Source organism: Caretta caretta, chromosome 10 (assembly GCF_965140235.1).
Source record: "Caretta caretta isolate rCarCar2 chromosome 10, rCarCar1.hap1, whole genome shotgun sequence".
In the NCBI taxonomy this organism is placed as follows: Eukaryota; Metazoa; Chordata; order Testudines; family Cheloniidae; genus Caretta; species Caretta caretta.
The window spans coordinates 84,223,628-84,244,841 of NC_134215.1; the positions used below are offsets into that span (position 1 = coordinate 84,223,628).

Consider the following 21,214-nt stretch of genomic DNA (forward strand, 5'->3'; position numbering starts at 1 on the left):
TTAAACCTGAAAGTGCAATGTTTTAAGGCTGAAATCTCCTACACAACAAACAAAGGCATCCCAACAACTCAACAGCTCTGAACTGGTGGGGGCATAGCCAGGACTCCTTCTCCTGTACATGTGTCACTCTAACTGCAGTCAGTGGGAGTTCTCCATGGAGGTGGAGTAACTGTAGGACCAGGTTTCTGTGCAGGTGAAACTGACCCCAAGAAGAGACGGTGATGATTTTGTGTGCAAGATGTAGTTAGCCCAAGATGCTCTCCTGCAATGGTCAGATTTAACTCCTTTTCTGCTGGTAGCTTTAGAAATATTAGAGCAGGCTGTATAACAAATAGTGATAGCTTTAAAGGACTATTTGTTCTCTGCAAGGAATAATCCATTCTAACACAATTTCCTTGCAGCATCTCGCAGTCTGTAAATCTCTGCCTGTAGGGAATCCTGCTTTTCACAGGTCCCCACTGCACGGATGTGGCAAGATTTAAGACGGGGCTATTCATCTAGGTGCTGGCACCATTAGGGCAGTGAGGTGCCCACGCCAACAGCAGAAGGGGTCAGTACTGAAGAAGACAGAGACAATTAACATAAAGCTTTGCAGAGCAGTGGTGCACATTCTCCTTCATGAATTCATAGAGTGGGGGCGGCTCGTCGAACAGCCCAGCCCAGGCAACACCGAAACAGGTAGCAAAGACCAAGCTTCACTCCCTGAAATAAATTTCAAGTCAAGTGTTCACGTCACAGCTCCTTAAAGGCCATTAGCAAGTACCCAGTGCCAGGGTTTAGTCACAACTTCTGCGAACGTCTTTAACACGACAAAACAAACCTTTTTGATTTTCTTGATATCGCTGTCATCGTCATTTGGCACACTGCTCTGAGTGGACTGGATGCGCTCGTTATCTTTAAGCAAGGAGGCAATCTACAAACACACAGGAAAACACGCTGACCAACAGGTCCAACACCGGCACTGCGAGACATCTCCGTACACAAGCGCGGGAAGTGAAAAGACATGTGTGAGCTAAGTCCTGTCCCCAGTTACATGCAGGCACCAGCCGTAACTCCAAGGGTCAGAAGTGAATCGTGATAAAGTCATTCGACTCCCGTGCAGTGCTGAGATCTAGCCCTGATTCCATTTTAAATTACAATGTAATAGATTGTGTTGATTCTGCCTTTAATGAGAAAGCACTACGGATGCACTGATGAAAAGATGACAAGAGTATCGTAAAGATCAACAAAATAAACCAGTTGTATGTATTAGAATGTATTTGAAATATGGGTTGAACACATTTTATCCAAGATATTTTAAAAAATGGGAAATAGCATGTAACAGTTCTAGGCTAGAAACGTTGCCAGATACCAAATGCAAAACTGGGCACCTGCTCTATGATAAAGTCTCCAGACAGAGCTTGTCAAGAAATAGGGTGGGAAGAAATTGCAGAAAATTCTCAAGTCACTTTCATCCTGCACCTTTCAAAAATGAACAAGTTTTCATTTATTCACCATTTTGCATGAACATTTATATGGAACATTTTAGGCTATTAAATTTTCATTGTCAAAATAATTTCAGTTTTTAAAAAAAATCTTCCTCCCTTCCTTTCTCCTTCCCCCATCTTGTCACTGAAAACGGGGCAGGAAAAGAGGGAATGGGGGGGAAGAGAAAACAACATAATTCAAAGAACAAAACTGAAAAAAAATTGACTTTTTTCAATTTTGTCAAATAAAACTAAAATTAAAATTAAAAGAGTTTCCAACAAGGAATCAACTTGCTCTATTCAATGTGCTGTCCTAGTATTGGGAACGGGGTGACTATGGTGCAAAACGGCAATACGCTGGGTTACTGGGGGGTCACCAGTGCAAGGAGGCGGAGAACATCATCTCAGGACAAGAGAGGAGAGGCAGAAGAAGGTGGGTGGAGTTTGAAATTGAAATAGCTTCTGTCACATGGGGGCAACTGTGTGAATATCCAAAACAGGCCTTCTCCAGGGTTTGAACTGCGCCAAGACCATTCTGACAAAGCGGTTAGAATCTTGGACAATTGGGATCTTGACAGAACACCTGCTGTATCCCTAACAGGAAACATTTCTTCCATATCCCTATAAAGCCCTATAGAATTTACTAGGGATGAAATCAGTAACCCCTATAGAAATTAAATAGGTTCCTATAGAAGTGATTTTTAACATATAGAATTTAATACGGAATGGGGTGCCTCTCTACAGAATTTTAAACCAACCTAAAGAAATTGCACTTCTGCAATAGACTTCGATAGGCTGCATGAAAAACGCTACAGCAAGGTGGTAACATTCTCTATCCAATTCTATCCGGCCTTTCCGTACGGGTATGGGGCTTTCCAAGCCAAGGAATTGCTGATTCAAAGGAAAGACAAGATGAAGCAAAGTTGATCTTTCCCGTCCTTCCAGGGCCCTCTTTTACTTTTCAAAACTCCCTTTCCAGTCCTTGTTTTATGACTGACAGGCAACAGGTCGTTTTGCAGCTGAATTTTCACTGCACAGCCAGCTGCAGCCGTTCATACAGAGCGACCCAGACTGCCACTGCTCTGCTCTAGCGCGAAGCATTTCATTCAGGAAAGCAGCATGTGCTTAACTTTAAGTATATGTTTCAATCCACTCGACTTATGCGCCTCCTCAAGCGCGTTGCTGAACAAGGATGTTTTTCTGAATTGGGGCCTAAGGGCCCAAACCTGCAAAGTGCTGAGCGCTCCCAAGAGGTCCCAAGCGCCCTTGCGTTCTCTGAGCTGCTGGGGTTCAGCACTACTCGGAAGCAATCAGAACTATGCAGGATCTGGCCTGAGTATCTCTTCCACAATGCTCCCAGCCCCTTGCTAGGCCGAGCAACAGGAGTTCTAAGGTTTGGCTCCAGAATAGCAGATGCCTCACTTGGAAGCAGGTCTCCTAGCTCTGCCAACTGCACCACAGGGCCAGCCGCAAAACGGCATAATTAATTAATAATTAGAATTTATCAAAGACAGCACATTAATGACAAAACTGAATTATTTCAGATTTCCTACAATCTAATGGGTGAAATTACTTCTCCGAGCTGGGAGCGAGGCTTAAATCATCTGACTAATACACAGTGTGGGAAAGGGCTGGGTTTTCTTTTCTTTCTTTTTTAAATCAAGTAAGCAGAATTTGCACATTAAAGCAGAAGCTGATTATTTGATCTCTACTTCAAAGAACACGGAAGAGGGGAAAAAACCACAAGGTAAAATCAAATGCATTTGGGCTCAGGGAAGTGCTAATTAACTGCTAGCACTTGGCCAGTTCCTAGATTATTGATTGCTTGGCATTTTTAATCCATAATCCCTTGGCCAATTTTAGGGTTTGCACACAACTCCCATATTTGCCTTATTAAAATGTCAATAATTATCACTGAGGCCTTTATCGCCAGGGACAGGCGGGATGGAAAACTTGACCCAGCTGAGATTAACAGCAGAAAATGGATATTAGGAGAGCTCACTTCATCCATCGCTTCGGAGAGCGGTAACAGCTGTATTTTTATTTAACAACTGCCATGGGTCCATAGGGTTTCATTTACCATCTCTACCAGGCCTCAGGGGTTCAACACCAGCCAGCTGTTTTTAATTCCAAGTGCTAACACTTAGGAATTGGTGATTGTAAATAATAAAGCCTGCATTACAAAATCTCAGTACACCGGACCGTGGGGTTGTTTTTCCAGAGCTCCTCAGGGTCAGCTCGGCCTTTCTGTCCTGCAGTGTGCGCACTTGCCCCCCGGTGGATCCAACTGCAGGACTGGGACTCAGTGACATTCTCGTAAAAATCCTACCCCCAAATGGAGGGTACTGTGGATGGCACTTACTCCCTCTTTGCATATTGCAAGATAACCCTTGCAGAGGTGACGTTTATGCCGGACTCATCCGGGTGTTTCAGAAGAGCTCACTTCTCTGCCTTTGGCAAGCACCAGCTTGCGCCCAGGGTCCAGAGAGTGGAGTGTGTTTTTCTAACTGCCAGCCCTGCATAGTGGAACCAGCCACAGACAGCCCAGGACACCCCAGTTTTGTTAGCTGTAATTATTTTGCCAGCTGCTCTGCAGGCCTGTTCAGTTCTGGGTGTAATTCAAAGTGTTGCACTGATCTCTAAAGCCCAGGGTCCTAGCTGAGATGCTGGCTCTGCTTTAGGCACTGCACAGAGAGCCCCTTGCTAGGGGAAAACTCGGGGGGGAAAACTGAGCTACCAGGCACCAGATTTCAGGGCAAGGCAGCTGGTGACCAAGCGTTCTTGGTGGCAAAGCCCCTCAGCTATGGAGTTCTCTCCCCCTGCTGCTCCGACAGAGTTTGTTAATTTGTAGGATGTGGCCCAGAGCTTCTCTCTGTCCTTGGGCTGCTGGCTGGGAGGTGGGTGGGCATAGTTTCTGGGGGAGAGGGAGTCCCTTTGATTATTTTGGGGGGGTGCTGGTGCACGGGCACCCAGAGACTTTTGTAGTCAAGCACCATTAAAATGTAAAAAGGAAGAATCAGTATCCCAAGTAACCAGGATCCTGACTCTTTTGTCAGGCTGACTCTTTTGCCTAGAATACTGCCATGGGATAGTTAACAACCCTCCCAGCTAGCGTCTCGAGTGCTAGGACCAGAGTGGGTCAGGGATTGTCCAAAAAAGGTTCCGTTTCAACCAGTCTCCCAATCGGAACTTTGTTTTAACAAAGTTTCAGAGATGTCAAAGCGTCCCACTTGGACATTTTCTAACTGAACAGTTTTGTTTTCGGTTCAGCACAACTTTTTGTTTCGAAATTTTAGGTAATTTTTACTAAAAAAAGGTAAAAAATACAGAAAGGGCAAAATGTAAACCAAACATTTTGAAATTATTAAAACATTCCCTTTTGATTGACCTGATCCAATAAACGTTCAGCGCATTGGTTCATGACTATTTTCGAGCTGCCGGATTTTCACGCCGGTTTGGGATGGGAACCCTCTTCTAAATCTCGAAAATTCTTGCAGGAGAAGAAAACGGTTTCCCGCTCTCCTCCAGTTATGACTCATCCCGAAGTGATCCAGCACTGTACGGTAAGAGTGGGCCGGTAGTCAGTAGGGGCTCAAGGAAGAGTGCCACCTACTGGTTCACCTTGATTATTACAACACCATCAGCTTAAAAATCTATTAAAAATGGTAAAACAAGAGATATGGAACTGAGCTTATGAGGTGTAATTCTCCCCTTCGTCATCTGTACAGCTCATGATATCATTAATGGGATGCCAAGTTGGGGAACATACATCCCCATATGTTTACACTCTTAACAATAGAGGCAAATATATAAAGTATAACAGATCCCCAGACTTTTGCCTTCAGTCTAAATTACGTTAATGATTTCCCCCTTTTGTATTCAGTATTGCTCTGCTGAATAATTTTTGTGTTTTGTTGCTTTGCATGTTTTAATTTCCATTGTCTCTATTCCTGCTGTATCCTGCACATTTACAATTACAGGGCATTAAGTTGATGCATATGCCACAGCTGCAATGTGGTAAAGGCAGTGCAGCGCTTAGAAACGTTTTCAGAGCTGCTCTCTTTTCAAAGCCACTTGCTTAGTCTTAGTGAATTGTCAATGTAATGTAAAGCATTCATTAACATGAATTGCCCTGAATGTATTTAGGTACCAACGTCATGGCAGTTTGTATATAGCAAAGGGAGAGTCACTTACAAAGCTTGACCTGGCCCTAGAAACAGCAGATCACATCCATTTTCATGTTTTTTCCTTTTCCTTCTTTCTAGCCACCTAATTGTTGACTTCTTTATGAAAGTTTTTACTGTAAATGGACATCTAATTATTGGGTTACATAGAACAACGGGCAAAAATAACACAGGAATTCTCTACTTTTCTCCACCCACCACCTCAAACCACCAGCGTTAACCTTGTCCTGTAAAATATAGTCACTTTTTAAAATCACTCACCTATGTGTTACATGCAGCCCAAACAGGCCTTCTATTCCAGGCATTAGGCAGAAGCATGCATCCAACAGGCTGAACGGCTGCCCCTAATTGCTAGAAACAGTGCAGAATTTTCACTGCCTTGTAGCTCTTGTGGTCACTGGCAACGGTGTAAAGTAACTGCAAAATGGGCGTGGCATGTCTCCAATTCCAAAAGAGAATGTTTTACAGCTCCTTTGCACTGCTGTAAATAACCACACAAGGGGCAGGGCAGGGGAGAGTCAGAGAGGTCATTGGTTCAGATGGGATCGCAGATTCTGCTGAAAATTTCATGACCCTAGAAACACCTGGTGTGCATCTTTCTAATGTACTTGGACCAATACAGCTAGACCAACACTGCAATGACACTAGAAAACACCTTGACAACCCACTGCAGGGACCCTGAGTAGGAGAATTTGTAGGACAATATAAACACATAGGGCCAAATCCTCTTCCTGGTGTAACTGCATCCAATGACTCCATCAATGACTATGGTCCTTTTCTCTCACCTTTATGCCAGAATAAATGAGGTGATAAATACACCCATATAACCAAGTGACCTGCATGTTTCCAGTAACCTACTGGAAATGAACCAACAGTGCCTCTTGCTTTGAATTCAGAATGATCGGTATCATTGGAGAGTTGGGCTCTTTACCTCCGATTTCAGACGTTCAATCTCGATTTCCCCATCTTCAATCTGTTGTCTTAGTTGCTTGGCAACAGTTTTCTCGGTTTCCACAATCTGAAGTAAATGGAGGTACTTCTGCATTAAAGCTTCATGCTCTGTAGCAAGATTCCTATAACTGTTATATAGACACATCAGTTAAAATGTTTCCTCCCCTTCCATCCTCCTTTACCTCCTTGCTCTCTATTCTCTGCTGCTTGCTCAGTCTGTGCTATGGTACCCGTGGTTACGGACACCAGCCCACTACAGGCGAGGGGCTCAGGAACCACTGGACGCTCCGCCAGCGTGGAATATTCTACAGATCTGACCCTGCAAGCCTTGCTCAGGCCAAGGGCTTGTTGAAGCTGGTCGAAAGCTTTGCCAGACTAAGTCATGCGGGATCTGGCTCTGCTGGTTCTGATCCTGCAGACACTTAAGAACGTGCATAACTTTGCTCACGTGATTCTGATGAGGTTACTCGTATGAGTAAAGCTACGCAGGATCAGGGCCACTACTCCAGTGTTTCCTAGCTCCTTATCACCAGGCAAGAAGCCTCTTCCGCCGGGCAAATGCCCTTCTCCGACATGGGGTGCGGAAATGCCTGGCTGCACACACTCAGTCAGAACTGATGACAAGTGAGAGGCGTCAGCATCTGAACCTGAATCAAACCCAGAGAGCGTGTGACTTCTAGAGACGTGGCAAAGAGATTAAAACGTTCAGGGCCAGATTCCCCTCTCCCATCACAGCTGCCAGTCAAGTTCCATGAATTTAGCAGAAGGGAAGTCGCTGTCTCTTGCTTTTCTTACAAACATCCACCTTTGTTAAGAGACTGCACCAGACAGGTTTATCCAACATCCCACAAATACTATACATCTTCTCCCCCCATCCCCAGCCTGGGTATTTCTCCTTAGCGATGCAGGCTGCTGGCCACACGGACTCTCCCACCCAAAAATTGTAAATGAGCTGCATTCCCCTTTTCAAACCAGGAAAACATGGGCTTTGAGTATCTCTTTCTGTCCAATGCTATTCTTTCATCTTTGCTCTTTGCAGATTTTCTTTAGATCAGAACAAAAATTAAGTAACTTTTTCTGAAACCAAAGTTGGGTCTAATCCATTGGCCAGTCAGTCGGGTCAGAGAGAGGCAACTATTAACCTGGGCCAGATTCTGCCAGCTTCTGCCTGTGGGTGCACCTACCTGGAATCCATCCACACAGAGCAGCTTGCAGGATCAGGCCCTTATAATTCTTGCTCCCCCGGGGCAGTAGGGTTTGAAGCTGGGCCTCCTGCACACACACACATTTCTGCTCCCATGAAGCTGCCGCACTCCCGCAACTCCCAGTGACACCAGCGGCCTCTTGCAAGAGCAAGCCCCAGGTTGACCAACTGCAGCTTGTTTAAGCAGCAGGGAGTTGTGACAATTTAGGCCCCTTCACCAAACCATCGTTTTCCATTAACTGAACAGCACTCCTGTTTGGACTCTGAAACTGCTGCTCTGCACCTGGCAGCCAAATGCTCCAGGTCACTTGGCGTTTGCGATTTCAGAAGGTGATACCTTGCGTGAGTTATCGCTGCTACCCATTCGTCGCAGTCTTTGGCATCCTCCGTCCTCAGCTCCAGGGTTTTCTGATTGTCATGGTTGAAACTAACCGTAAAATAATGCTGCAAAAAGAAAGATACTACGATTACCAACATACCAGGGTCACTAGGAACAGAGCTTTTACTTTATGATCATCCACGTTTCATTTCGTTACGAAGCTCATTGAAATATTGCCTAAGAGCCTGCGAAACAGATGTATTGGACCCAAAGCGTCAGACAAGAGAGTGGCGCCCGGTGGGAAGGCCAGGTCAGCACGTTGTACGTGGGAATGAAGGTGGAAATGAGAAAGAGGCAGGGAAGAGGGTCCGACTGAATTCTGTTACTGGCAAATAGAATCTGCCATATACATTCAGGGCGAGCCGCTTGCAGCTACCCAGGAGAGAAGCCAGGTGAGTGCTTCTCGGAGTAAACCTCACCCTGGCCCCTGGGGCCGAGCTGGCACAGGGGGGTACAAACGGCAATCCCCTGTGGCAGGCTTGGGGAATCTCAGCCTGGCCTTTAGCCATTGCCTACGTGCGAATGGAAGTGAGAGGCATGACCATGGACGTACCATGGCACAGCGTGTCCTAAACTCAATCCCTGATGCCTTGACTTTGGTTTGACATTCAGTGCAGGCCCCACTCCATGTGCCTGCAGCAGAGAGCAAGGCTCAAATGGCCAACAGCACAATAAGACTCAGCGCACTAACTATATTTAGCTTCCCTTGACATTTACAGTATTTGTGTTAATTGTGATCATGGTGGCAGCCAGCACAGGAACCAGGATTTCGCTGTTCATGAACTTTCCTGTTGTCTCCTAGGAAACAGGTAATGTACTCTAATGTCAGACACTACACCGAACTCATACAAACCCTGCTAGAACATGCTCATTCTGCCATTAGCTTCTGGTCTGTAGTAAAGTTTAGCAAGAAACCTGAATTAACAGAGATCTCTGCAAAAAACTAACAGCTTGCAGCTTACTCACTTGTCTTACCTAGGGAGGTGGTAGAATCTCCATCCTCAGAGGTTTTTAAGGCCTGGCTTGACAAAGCCCTGGCTGGGATGATTTAGTCTGTGTTGGTCCTGCTTTGAGCAGCGGGTTGGACTAGATGACCTCCTGAGGTCTCTTTCAACCCTAATCTTCTATGATTCTATGATTTGTCTAAATATTTCTGAGACCTCCAGGTAACAGGATGCCTGCTAGCACAAACTCCATTGAGCCACATAAGCAGGTACAGTAATTACAGGAAGACAGTAGCTCGGTTAGGGACCATGGCCGTTTATTTTTGAATTTGGATTTTTTGTCAGCTAGTAGACAAGACACACACATTTCACAGCAATTCTCTCCCTGGTTAGAAGGGTTTATTGTGGGAAATGTGCTAACTGTACACTGAAGGTCACTCAGGGTCAGGCATGCCTATCTACCTACCTGCCATAAGTTGCTCATCACAGTGATATTCCAAGTGCTGGACAAGGCAGCCCTGAGTGTTCCCCAAAGGTGCTCTACTCCGTCTGCCCCCATTCCCACGTACCCCACAGCCTGTTCTGATCCTTCTCTTCCTCCACTCTCTCTTTTTGTCCTAACTTCCATTACAGGCACCTCCTGGGGTGGCCAGAGGCAGGTGTCACTACTGAGGAGAGGAGAGGTTTTCAGTTAAACCTGGACTTGGGACAGGTGTGGCCTCAGTCCGATCTCCTCTCTACAGCATTCCCAAAGCCAGGTCTCACTGCTGGAAACGCTGGGCCCCCAGGTCTGAGAACCTTATTCTGGGCTTGGCTAGCTGCAGCGGGCTGCAGAGAGCACTCGTCTTGGTGGGTCGTCGTGGATAGAGAGGCAGCCTCTGACGTCTCCAGTCCTGGCCCTTGTAGGTTAGGACGAGGTCTCTTCATTCAGCTCAGAAATGAAGGAGTCCAGTGCAATGGCGGGGCCTTGTGCACAGGCCTTTGTTGCTCCCAGGCCAGGAGCAGAGTGCTGGGCTACCCGGAGTTTGTAGGCGGCTTTGACCTGCAGCTCCAGGCAGATGCAGAGAGCACATGAGCGTATTGCACAAACCGTCTGCTATGGCTGGTTTATACAGACCTGTGGGAAGACTGAAGTGATGCCTGTCCTCTAGAACAAGGCCGGCTTGGCTGGCTACCCTGTCTCAGTAACTGGCGCATCACTGGATACCAACAGGGTCTGTTCTATTTCTTCCTGACCCCAAGCGAACTTCCTGTACATCACTCCAGGTGGGGCAGGCTCTTCACATGTTCCAACACATGGTCCTTTCAGAGGTGGGAATCTGTCACCCTTCTCTAACTGCTGCAGTTTTCTAACTAGATCTGCAAGAGAGCTTAGTCCTGAAGCTCTCCCCAGCTAGTGAAATAGGAATGTGTACCATAAACCCGCTCTAGTGTGTTAGCTACAGTGCACAGCACAGGGAAGGATGCGCAATGGCGTGGGGAAGAGGTGGCTGCCGCCTGAACCTAACACACAGAACTCCGGGGTTCTGGCATTCACAGCCTTTAGAACATTTCAGTGTTTTGTACCAGTCATGGAAAGGAGATTTCCCGCCCCCCTCAGAGTTCGCATGTATTCAGTGACCTCTCCAGAACTTTTCTGAAAATGCCAGCAGTTTTGCGCTGATTTCACCACCTAATGCCGGGTTATTCCCACCATCTCATGAAGAATTTTCCGCCTGAGATGTCTCCCTGAGTCCCTTTCCACTGCTGATCCCATGGACAAGATTTATCCTTCCAACGTATTCTTGCATCTTGCTTGCAAGAAAAAAAAAAGTCCCCCTCTTTCCCTCAGGAACTCCCTTCCTCCGCCAGGCCATGTTGTCAGCAGGGCTGCCGGCTTTGCTCACGTCCCGCAGGCATGCTGCCCTGTTAGGAAGGGGATATTGTTCTCACTTGATGCATGCAAAACATCTCACTGCTTTGCCATGGAGTCTAAACTCAAAGCTCCGTGGGGCGTGGACGCAGAGCTGCAAGCCTGTCACAACTGATTTTCCAGCAGAAGATGACAGCTGCCTTACTCAGGAGCAAACCCATACCCCTTCTTAGGGCCGGTCGCACTCTTTCCAGCTGGAGGCTCAAGGCCATCCGGCTTGTTCTTCTAGAGGATTTGGTCGTGACTTAGATCTTTGCACACAGGCTTCAGCTAGGGCAGTTGCCCACCAATAATTACAGATCCAATGACACAAGGCCAGACCTCTATATCTGTGGGTGCTTCTGCCCCGCAGGGGCCTGCTGTGGCGTTTGCTACGTTACTTGTGACAAGCCTGGGAGAGTGTGAGCTAACTGGGCCTAGCACCACTCCAGCGCCTTTGATTTAAAGCTGATACATTTTACCGTTCTGGGAATTTAATTAAGCTTCCAACATAATTACACTGTAAATGTAAGTACCGAAAGGAAGGCTTTGAAAGCTATGGAAATGAGCCTTTTCACAGCATCCAGATGTAAATGGAGGTTTTCTTTTCTCATCTCTCAATGGAACTGGCCCTGTTTTATAGGCTGTACATGGGGATCACTTCCTCCCCAGTGAAATGCGGTTATCTCTGGGGAAGGGCATGGTGGCTGTTTCACAGCACACAGAACAGGACCTAGCTGTTAAAGACAGAAGAGAACATTAACTTCCCCAGCTGAAACCAGCCTGGGAACGTAAGTCCTACAGTCCAGCTCTGACCCCCTGGCCTCGGAAATGGGGGACCCTGAGGAACATCATTTTTTCTGTACTGAACACACTGTTTTATTAAACCAACAAATGACCTGGAACTTCTGATACTGAAGCCAAACCAGGATGCTGTGCACACAGCACACTTTATGCAGAGAGCCACTATTTACAGCAAAATAAAAAGTCCATTTGCGCTAATGCTCGCTGTTATTGTGTTGTGTCCCTCCCTACCCCCCATTCGTCCTTGTGTCAGAGATCCCCAGTCCACCCTCTCCCCATGTCAGAACTCCCTCCCCTCCCCATGGGGCCTGTCCCACCCCTGCTGCCCAGCCTGGTCCCCAGCAGCCCCACGGAGAGCTTTCTCAGCTGCCCGCTGTCCTGGAAGGATGTGGGGTGACGTGCGGTGCATGCAGAGAGGGCGGAGGTGGGATCTACCACTGCTGTCGGGCATGGGTGTGTCCAGTTGCTGGAGCAGGATTTCCCAATGGCAATTTGGGACCACAGGACTACTTTACAAGTCAGGGCAGATGCAGGATGTCCTGCACCATGCGGGGCACTTGAGAGGGGTGTACGATGGGCTAGGAACATAACTGCCTGTGTAAGCATTTGCCTGGGGCACTGGAGTTCACAGACTCAGCATTCCTGCTGATCATGCCATAGGATTTTTAATGATGCTAAAGTCAGTTCACAGCCTCAGTGCCCTTCTGGGTGCCCCGGGGCTTCCAGATGTTCAAATAGCCACAGCTGCAGAAAATGCCCTTCGTGACCCAGAGCTGACCAGAAGTCTGCACTTCACCCCATCAGGCACAGATCTGCCCCCAGGATTCATGCCTTTGTGATCTCTGGGCTCCAGTGTTGTACCTCATAGATCTGCGCATGAAGCCAAAGCATCTTAAACGTCTCCAACTGGTACCAACCTCAGCAGCCTCTCTGCTCAGCAACATGGGTCTCCGCGAACACAACAGCCAGGTGCTCTGCTCTCTGCAATCGCTCCCCACTGAGCAACGAGGCTAGTGCAAGACCTCTGTCCTGCTAGTCAATGCCCACCATGGGAATGGCTTGAGCTACTGGAGAGATCGCCTCTCCCTCTGCAACCAGGACTTCCCATGCTAGCTACACTCCACTGGCACAACGAACCTGTCAGGCAGTGAGAGAAGGTTTGAGAGCATGGGAGAGAAACCTTTCACAAGAGTTGGGCCTGGACGGTGGAACTCAGTGCCACAAGAGACCACACTGTGCTCAGAATGACATGCAAGCATTTCTTTGACTTCGCTTCCCTGCCTCTTCTGACCGTTGGCTTGCATGGGGCAGCTGGAGGGAGAGGTGGAAGGAATGCATTCTGCTGTCTTTCAAGCTGCTTGTACAGGTGGAGAAGAGAGAGAGCTTTTGGTTGTTCTTTATATCAGTTTGGGAGCTGCTCAGATCCAGGGGTGATGAGGGCCATACACGTACCTAAATGCTTTCTTTTGAGATGGGGATTGGTCCAGCTTTGAGCAGGGGGTTGGACTAGGTCCCTTCCAACCCCAATATTCTATGATTCTGTGAATGGCCCAGCGATTAGGAGCTGGGGCATTTGTTCAGCCTTGACTTGAGGAAGGGAGGCATCACCTACTGTGTCCTCAAGATAAACACACACCATAAAACCTACAGGTAAAAATTAAGGAATCCAAAAATCTGGAGAGTCCCATTTAAGGCTCAAACATGCAGTGTCAAAGCTGAATGCTGCTATCTTAACGTTCCCCGCTCTAGCCCCTTGTGCTGAACCAGGAAACATCCCTGCATTGGTCAGTTCAGGTCACAGTCCAACTCTGTGTTCCCCAGTGATCCCCTGTATTCCCGCTGAGCCCTGGGAGCCCCGCACTGTACACCCCTGCCCAGCAAAGCCCCACATCGCAGCGACCAGCCTTCGTCCCAGGGACTAGAACAGCTTTGAGCTTTCCTCCCGTCACTCCTCACGGGCTGGAGAAGCACCAGAAGCTGCCTCTCCTGTATCGTACACAGGGCCACATTTAGACAGGACATGCAAGGAGGTGGAAGTTGGAACCCCTTAGGGTTGCCTGCCTCCTCTCTACCAATGGGTACGGAGCCCAAGGGGTCCCAGTTACACCCTGAGGAACAGAAAGAACGTAGGAATTGCCAGAGCAGGTCCCAGCAGGGCTCCAGCTAGCCCATTCTCCCGTCTCTGACACTGGCCAGCACCGACTGCTTAAGAGGAAGGAGCAATAAATTCAGCAGGAGGCAATTATGGGTGACCTACCTGCCGGGAAGTATCTGCCTTAATCAGTTTCATTTCTTGGAGCTTGGTTTATGCCCTGAAGCGTGAGGATTTAAGAAGATGAAAGATAAAGTAGCTGGGATCCATGTCAGATGTCAGGAGCCAGAAGACGGTGTGAGTGCAAGTGACAGGCACTAAGCTTCCCCTTCACATGGCTACAACAGGGAGGAGCAGGACCAAGGGGGTTGAAATGAGCATAAGAGGATCTATCTTCCACCACCTTTCCTATCACTGATTTTAGCCCCAAGTCCTTGCCAGCTCAGGGACAGTGGGACACATGCCAGGGCCAGGATCAAAAATGTCTTTGTGTGCAATGCACTTTCCTGTGGGGAACTCCACCTACAGTGTCTGTCTTTTGGCCGGTTCTGATAGTTGGACCTTTGGGGTTTTTGTTTCACTTCTCCAGTGAATTGCAGTTTAAATCCTCTCTGTAATTGTACCTTGCATTCCAATTTCAGGTTTGAAGACATGGGGGCTAAATCTTCCCACGTCAGGCAGGCAGTCGGCTGAAGTCACTCATGTGACTAGACCAGAGGATTTTGCTCATGCTAGAAGCAGTGAAAGTCAGTTCATATACAATTAAAATCTAATTCAGGGAGTTGCTGGAACGTATACCTGGGGGTTCATTGTACCACTCTGACGGATTTATTCCCAGACAGAACTCAGGAAGCACGGTGCATGTGAAAGAAGGAAATTATTTTATGTTTGAATAATAAAACTCCCACCACCTTTTCTCTCTTACTGAATTAGGATCCCTCTCTGGTATCACACTCACACATCAAACTCAACACCCTGGCATTATTTCTGAAAGGAGCACGCTAACACTGTGGGCTGAGGCTCCCACACGTCACAGCCTCTGACCTCGCTTGGCGCTAGGGATGGAACCCGGCAAGCACTGTCTGAGCCTCGATGCTACAGTCAGATCCACACAAGTGGGCCTTTGTGCCCCATAGGGCACCGTACAGGCACAAGTGTCTGCCTGCATTGGCAGGATCATGGCATTGTAGATATCACAGGCCACAGAATTTCCCTCAGTTACCCCTGCAGCGAGCCCAATAACTTGTGTTTGGTTAACAGCATCCCCCAGCTGCCCGTCTTGATGTGAAGACACCAAGGGCTGGAGAATCCCCACTTCCCTTGGGAGTTTGTTCATCCTCCTCACTGTTCAAACGTTGTGCCTTGGATTTAATCTGAATTCGTCTGGCTTTATCTTCCAGACTTTGCCTCTTTTTCTGCCTTCCTCTCCTAGACCCTTTAGCGCCCAGTATCTCCTCTGTGACGGCGCTTTGACGCTGTCATCTAGGCTGCATTGTGACGAGCTAAACAGATCGAGCTCTTCAAGCCTCTCGCTGTCAGGCATTTTCTCCCGCCCGCCAATCGTTGCACAGGCAACCTTAACTCTGGCCTTTCCTAGCTTCTGAGGGCTTCACTTTGCACCCTTAACATTCTTTTACCACAGGTTTTTTAAATGTAATTTTCTACCTTAAAACCCACTACCAAAAAGACAGAAATGCTGTCACGAGGAACCACACGAGTCATCAGCAGGATGTGGACATTTCAATCCACAGCTCAGAACTCTCCCATCTGAGCTAACGGAGTAATGGGTAGCCGTAGTAATCTTAGCTTCTATGTGAACCAAGCATCACACACCTTGCCAGTGGGTTCCGTAGCCCATAGGGCTAGATTGCCGTTATTATATTCGCTGCCTGGCCTTAACTATTAATTACGAATTTATTCATCATTTGTAATTTCTAACTAACCTTCCGCGAGAAACGCCAACAGGCAAAAACAGAAGTCACTGAGGCTTTGAGCAGCAGCTAACGTATTGCTGTACAAAGCATAGGGCCTGGGCCTGCTCCAAACAATGTTTAATCCATTGCTGGTTTGGTTTGTTGGTCTCTTGGGGTTTCTTGCTTGTTAATTAATTGTCTGTTTTGTGTCAGGTGACTAGATTATGATTTTTCATACTTTTGGGAAGTTTATGTTGCAACAATAAGTCCACATCGATGTGCTATCAGAGGAATGGTGAGGCTCAGGACTCCTGGGTTCCCTCCTATCCCTCTCTCCTCTGACCCACCCTCCCATACCATAGCTCTTGCCCTCTATTCCTCCTTCCGCACCACGTTTCGTGGCCCCAGCAGCAGAAGCACTGAGAGCAGAGGAGAGACTGTCCGCCTGCAGGTTATTTTGGTGACCAGCAGCACAGCAGCCCCCAGCAGCGGGAGGAGCAATTGCAGGGAAATCCTGCTCCACCCCTGCAGTCCCAGGATGCCGCATGCTCGGCTGATCGGTGAGAACGGTGCAGGCAGTCTGCTCGGCATGTAGGAGCTGCGAGGGGATGGAGCATGCTCAGTGCACACAGATTCTTTGGAGAATTTAGTAGCCAAACTGTAACCCGTCTCTCCTGAGCATGTCTGAACTGAGATTTTTCAAAGGATTATAACTTGGGCAAATTTTCATGCAAGCAGCAAAGGCAACTCCCTGCCACCAGCATACCCACCCCTCGCCAACTTTCAATTCTCTGTGCTTAATACTGGACATAATAGAGCTTCTCACTGAAACCGTGGTAAGAATGTTTTCACATGGGCAAAACAAGGTATTTTCCCCCGATCTTATCCTCAGAAATGGCGGAACCACTTTAGCTGAAATTTCCCCAAATAATTCAGCCTGTGGCAGACACCCAGCAGGGAAAATTTTACCCTGAATGGTTTAAGTTTGGCAAAAATTATAAACAACAGACATCAGAGTCTCCTAATGCAAAGCCAACCCTAACGACAGACCTGTAATAATATTTGCATCTTGGCACATGCTAGTACTTCACCTCCAAGGCCCTCAGAGAGCTTTGCAAACACCCATTCATTCTCAATAGCATTCAACCACAGTCGTGCCTGGGTTCTCTTTTCAGTCCCAGCACAGCAGTGATCAGTCCCAGCAACCAGGCCAAGGACCTGAGTGGACCCGGAGTCTGAGCTAACTCACAGGTGCGCGTCCCACGTCAAAGGGGGGATTACCCTGGTACAGCCTGGGGAGAGATTTGCAGGGAGCATCAGTGTCCAGACTGTTAATTTGGCCCTTTTCAAGAATAAGCAACCTTAAAAGAATAGGTGGCTGCCTCCTAGTTAGACTACTACAAAATCAGGACTGGTGTGGAGAAAGTTAATAAGGAATTGTTATTTACTCCTCATAACACAAGAACTAGGGGTCACCCAATGAAATTAATAGGCAGCACATTTAAAACAAACCAAAGGAAGTATTTCTTCACACAGCGCACAGTCAACCTGAGGAACTCCTTGCCAGAGGATGTTGTGAAGGCCAAGACTATAACACGGTTTAAAAAAGAACTAGATAAGTTCATGGAGGATAGATCCATCAATGGCTATTAGCCGGGATGGTGTCCATAGCCTCTGTTTGCCAGAAGCTGGGAATGGGTGACAGGAGATGGATCACTTGAAAATTCCCTGTTCTGTTCATTCCCTCTGGGGCCCCTGGCCTTGGCTGCTGTTGGAAAACAGGACACTGGGCTAGATGGACCTTTGGTCTGACCCAGTCTGAGCTCTCTTATGTACCCCAGACTTTGGGGGTGAGGGAGTGGAACTGGTGGAGACACACCACACTGAGTGTGGAACTACAAACCAATCTCATTGTTACTGCTCCCCTGGAAAGGTCTTTGTGCACATGCTGGTGGGTAGAAGGCAGCCGCACCTTAACAGACATCATCATGCACAGCAATCAGGTTTCACTGTGGGCAGTCAGCAACAAATGCTGTCCTTCCCTTCTGGTTCAGCTGTCCCAAGAATTAACCACCCGCTTCACATGACACATATCGACATCAAAGCAGCTCTTGACTCAGCTGACAGGTCAGCACTTTGGCATTCCAGATGTTCTGCTAAATCTGTGCATGGTCTTCATGCTGGCACTGGTGCAAGAGTGTGCATCGGTTCATGGCTTTTGCCATGTTTTTGCTCAATCTCGGGTGAGCAACTGGGATGCATTCTAGCCCCAGCACCATTCTGCTGAGCTATCGATTGGATATTAGGACTTGCCACTGTATACATCAGAATCCAGGTTGTTCAAGACGTATTTAATGACCAAGATTAGGCTGATGACGCTGCCTTGCTTGAGGAGAAGTCAGAATTTCAGCCCCACCCTCCAAGGTCTCCAACTTGCCACCCACACTATGGGGTTGAATGTCTTGTGGCTGAAGACCAAGGTCCAGAACCTCTGAACTGGGCCACCAGAACCCCTGGTGCGGGTGGGATCGAGTACAGTGAAGAACACTGACAAGTTCATCTACCTAGGCCATAAGCAGAGTTCAAACAGTCAGGACATTCTTCAATGAACAGGTTTCGCCACCTCCTGAGTGACACCCAGTCTCGCCTATGGCCACAACCACATGTTTGCACAGAGACAAAGTTCAGGATCTCTCAAACTTGCGTACACCTGTACTGCTCTATGGGTCAGAAACCTGGACCCTCTGGAGCAGGGTATATGCTAACAGCATAAACTCTTCTGCCTGTGCAAACAGTCCCCATTTCACAGTGATCTGGCCTTGCTCCAGTCCCTCATTACATTCAAAAGCAGCCTCATACACCCATGTCACTGGGATGGACAAAACCACCCCAGCACCTTGCGCTCTCTCTCGATCTCTGCATTGACACCGTGCATGCCCTGACCCTACCTGGTGCTGCCTGTGAAGCTGTCCCAGAGATTCTTTGCACTTCATTGCATGAGGCGTGGTGGGATCTCTCTAGCTGGCACAATGCTCTTCAGAAGACCATGCATTTTTGATGATGGGGAGGCACCTGTCCTCCAGTGGCCCCTGCCATCCAACTACATGCTTCCTATCCACCAATCTCCACTGCAGCACCCCAGAATCAAAAACAATAACAGAACTGACAGTCCACAAGCCCCTCTTCAGCCTGATCACTGCAGGGACCCAGCACTCCGTTCTCCCACCTTTTGTTTTACCTACTTATTTAGACCGTGAGCTCTTCAGGCCAGGAACCACATGTCCCTGAGTATTTGCACAGCACCTTGCCCAACAGGGCCCTAACTGAAACCTTTGGGCACTACTGCAACACACATAATTAATGATTGTCTCACTGCAGCCCAAACAACACCGATTCTCCACGCAGCAGACAGCTTTAGTTTTGGGAGATGGGGATGGGCATTCCTGTACCTATGTTTTGTACCAAAGAGATCCCTACAAGGTCAACACCATTCACACTCCCACAGCTGGGTTTGCAGTAGTGTCATGGGACCAGCCCACCTTGGGGTCACAGCCCCTGGAAGCCACAGCCCAAAAGAAAAGATGTGTCAGTCCCAGCTTCCTGCAGCCTCACCCAGAGGGAAACATAACAAGCCAGGGCAGCTGCCTTTCACCTGGTCCCAGTGAGAATAAAGTGGGCCTCATTGTATTTATACCGTCTGGGGACCTGTGTACCCTCCTGTATAGGAAAGGTGGCCAGCTGCCTGGGTTCTCCTTACTTCCCACTCTGGGTTTGGTTCTGGAGTCTCTCGGGCTAAGAACAACCAAAGCATTTCTTCCTTGTCCCTCCCTCACCTCACAGGGCCCCTTGCATCTTACCTGGCAGCACCGGTTGGGGGCACAGTGGTCAGCGCTGGTTCCTAGCAGCCGGCGGGTATGGCTAGCTGAGAGCGAGCAGCCCAGCCCAGGAAACCAACTTATGCTAGTTCTGCTCCGGCTAGCGCACCAAACGCACCAGTGTGGACACTGTGGGTCAGACAGCAGCTCGGGCTCAGAAGCCCACTCGGCCCCTGGGTCTGAGTTCAGGTGGTTGGCCCAGGTCTCCACCGGAGCCCCCACGTCCACACAGCTACTGTTAGCACGCTGCACTGCTCCCCACGAACTAGTCTGTCTACCCGGCCTGGGAGCCTTGCCCCAGCTGCAGCACAGACATATCTGAACAGGCCAGAGCTGTAAGCACCTCTCTCCGGGCCTAGCAGCTGGAGCAGTCTCTAAAGCCTGGGACTCTCCTCTCAGCCCAGCCCAGGGGCTGGAGTCTCTCAGGGGTACAGCCAGAGACACACACACCCCGTCACACTGGGGTTCGCAGCTGAGCTGTACAAAACTGAAGCTGCACAAGAGCGTTCTCAACTCCGGGAGCTTCATTTGATGCATTTGCTGATTTCCGACCAGCCCCAACCCCTCGTTTGGCTGTTTTTACTGAGACAAGTGCAGACACTAGCAAAGCGTCTGCCTAGAAGCTATTTCCACTTCCCCGTCATTCACAAATGACTCTGGATTAATGAAGGAGACTGGTCGAGCCATTAATGGGCAGGAACTATTTCCACAGGAATTTCATCCTGATGCATCTAATGTCCCTCCCGGGGTATTAGGAACCCAGCACACTGGAGCCCTTATGATCCACGATACTTTAAAGCCTTTCTACGTAGCTATTCACTGTCTGGTACAGAACTGCACCAGATCCAGCGCACTGCAGAATCAGGCCATGCCATTAACAGCCAGTAACAATGCCAACCCCTAGCACTGTTCATCAGCACATCACCACATGCTCTCTGAAGGAGATCGGTATCATCACCCTCCTCTCACAGCCAAGGGAAGAAGCACATGACACCTAGGGAGGTGGTGGAATCTCCTTCCTTAGAAGTTTTTAAGGTCAGGCTTGACAAAGCCCTGGCTGGGATGATTTAGCTGGGGCTTGGTCCTGCTTTGAGCAGGGGGTTGGAGTAGATGACCTCCTGAGGACCCTTCCAACCCCCTGATATTCTATGATTTTATAATGTACATGTTACATACATAGACCGACTGCTTCATGGGTAAACCCTCTGCACCTGTTCTGACTGGGTAGCCAGGTACAGGGTGGCTCCTGGTAAGGGAGCGGACCACTGGGCAGACATATTCCCCCGAGGCTGCAGTATTCCCAGCCCCTTGACCTGCATCCCATCCCCGTGGGGCAATGGCTAGTGGATTAGGATAGCGGGGGGTCCATCAGCCCTGCCTTGATGGCAGACCTACCTGTGTGGGGAGCTGGGCTCTCTGGCACCCCGCATGGCTTCCCACGTCGTGTTCCTTGTTCAGTGGAACAGTCTGATCCCTGGGCAGATTGGGACATCAGCCCACAGGGCTGTTTG

At 48.6% G+C, this 21,214-nt stretch overlaps 1 protein-coding gene across 2 annotated transcripts in view; it reads right to left on the reverse strand.

Annotated features, from left to right (window-relative positions):
- RASGRF1 (Ras protein specific guanine nucleotide releasing factor 1) overlaps positions 1–21,214 on the reverse strand; it is a 97,677-nt gene that overhangs the window by 60,953 nt on the left and 15,510 nt on the right. The window contains exons 2-4 of one of the 2 annotated variants that reach the window (XM_048865870.2): positions 8,143–8,249; positions 6,582–6,729; positions 821–913 (exon numbers count right to left, since the gene is read on the reverse strand). In XM_048865870.2, the coding sequence (XP_048721827.1) occupies positions 821–913; positions 6,582–6,729; positions 8,143–8,249 (348 nt within the window). The remainder of the gene's footprint in view (positions 1–820; positions 914–6,581; positions 6,730–8,142; positions 8,250–21,214) is intronic. The other variant, XM_048865871.2, reaches the window with a different exon arrangement.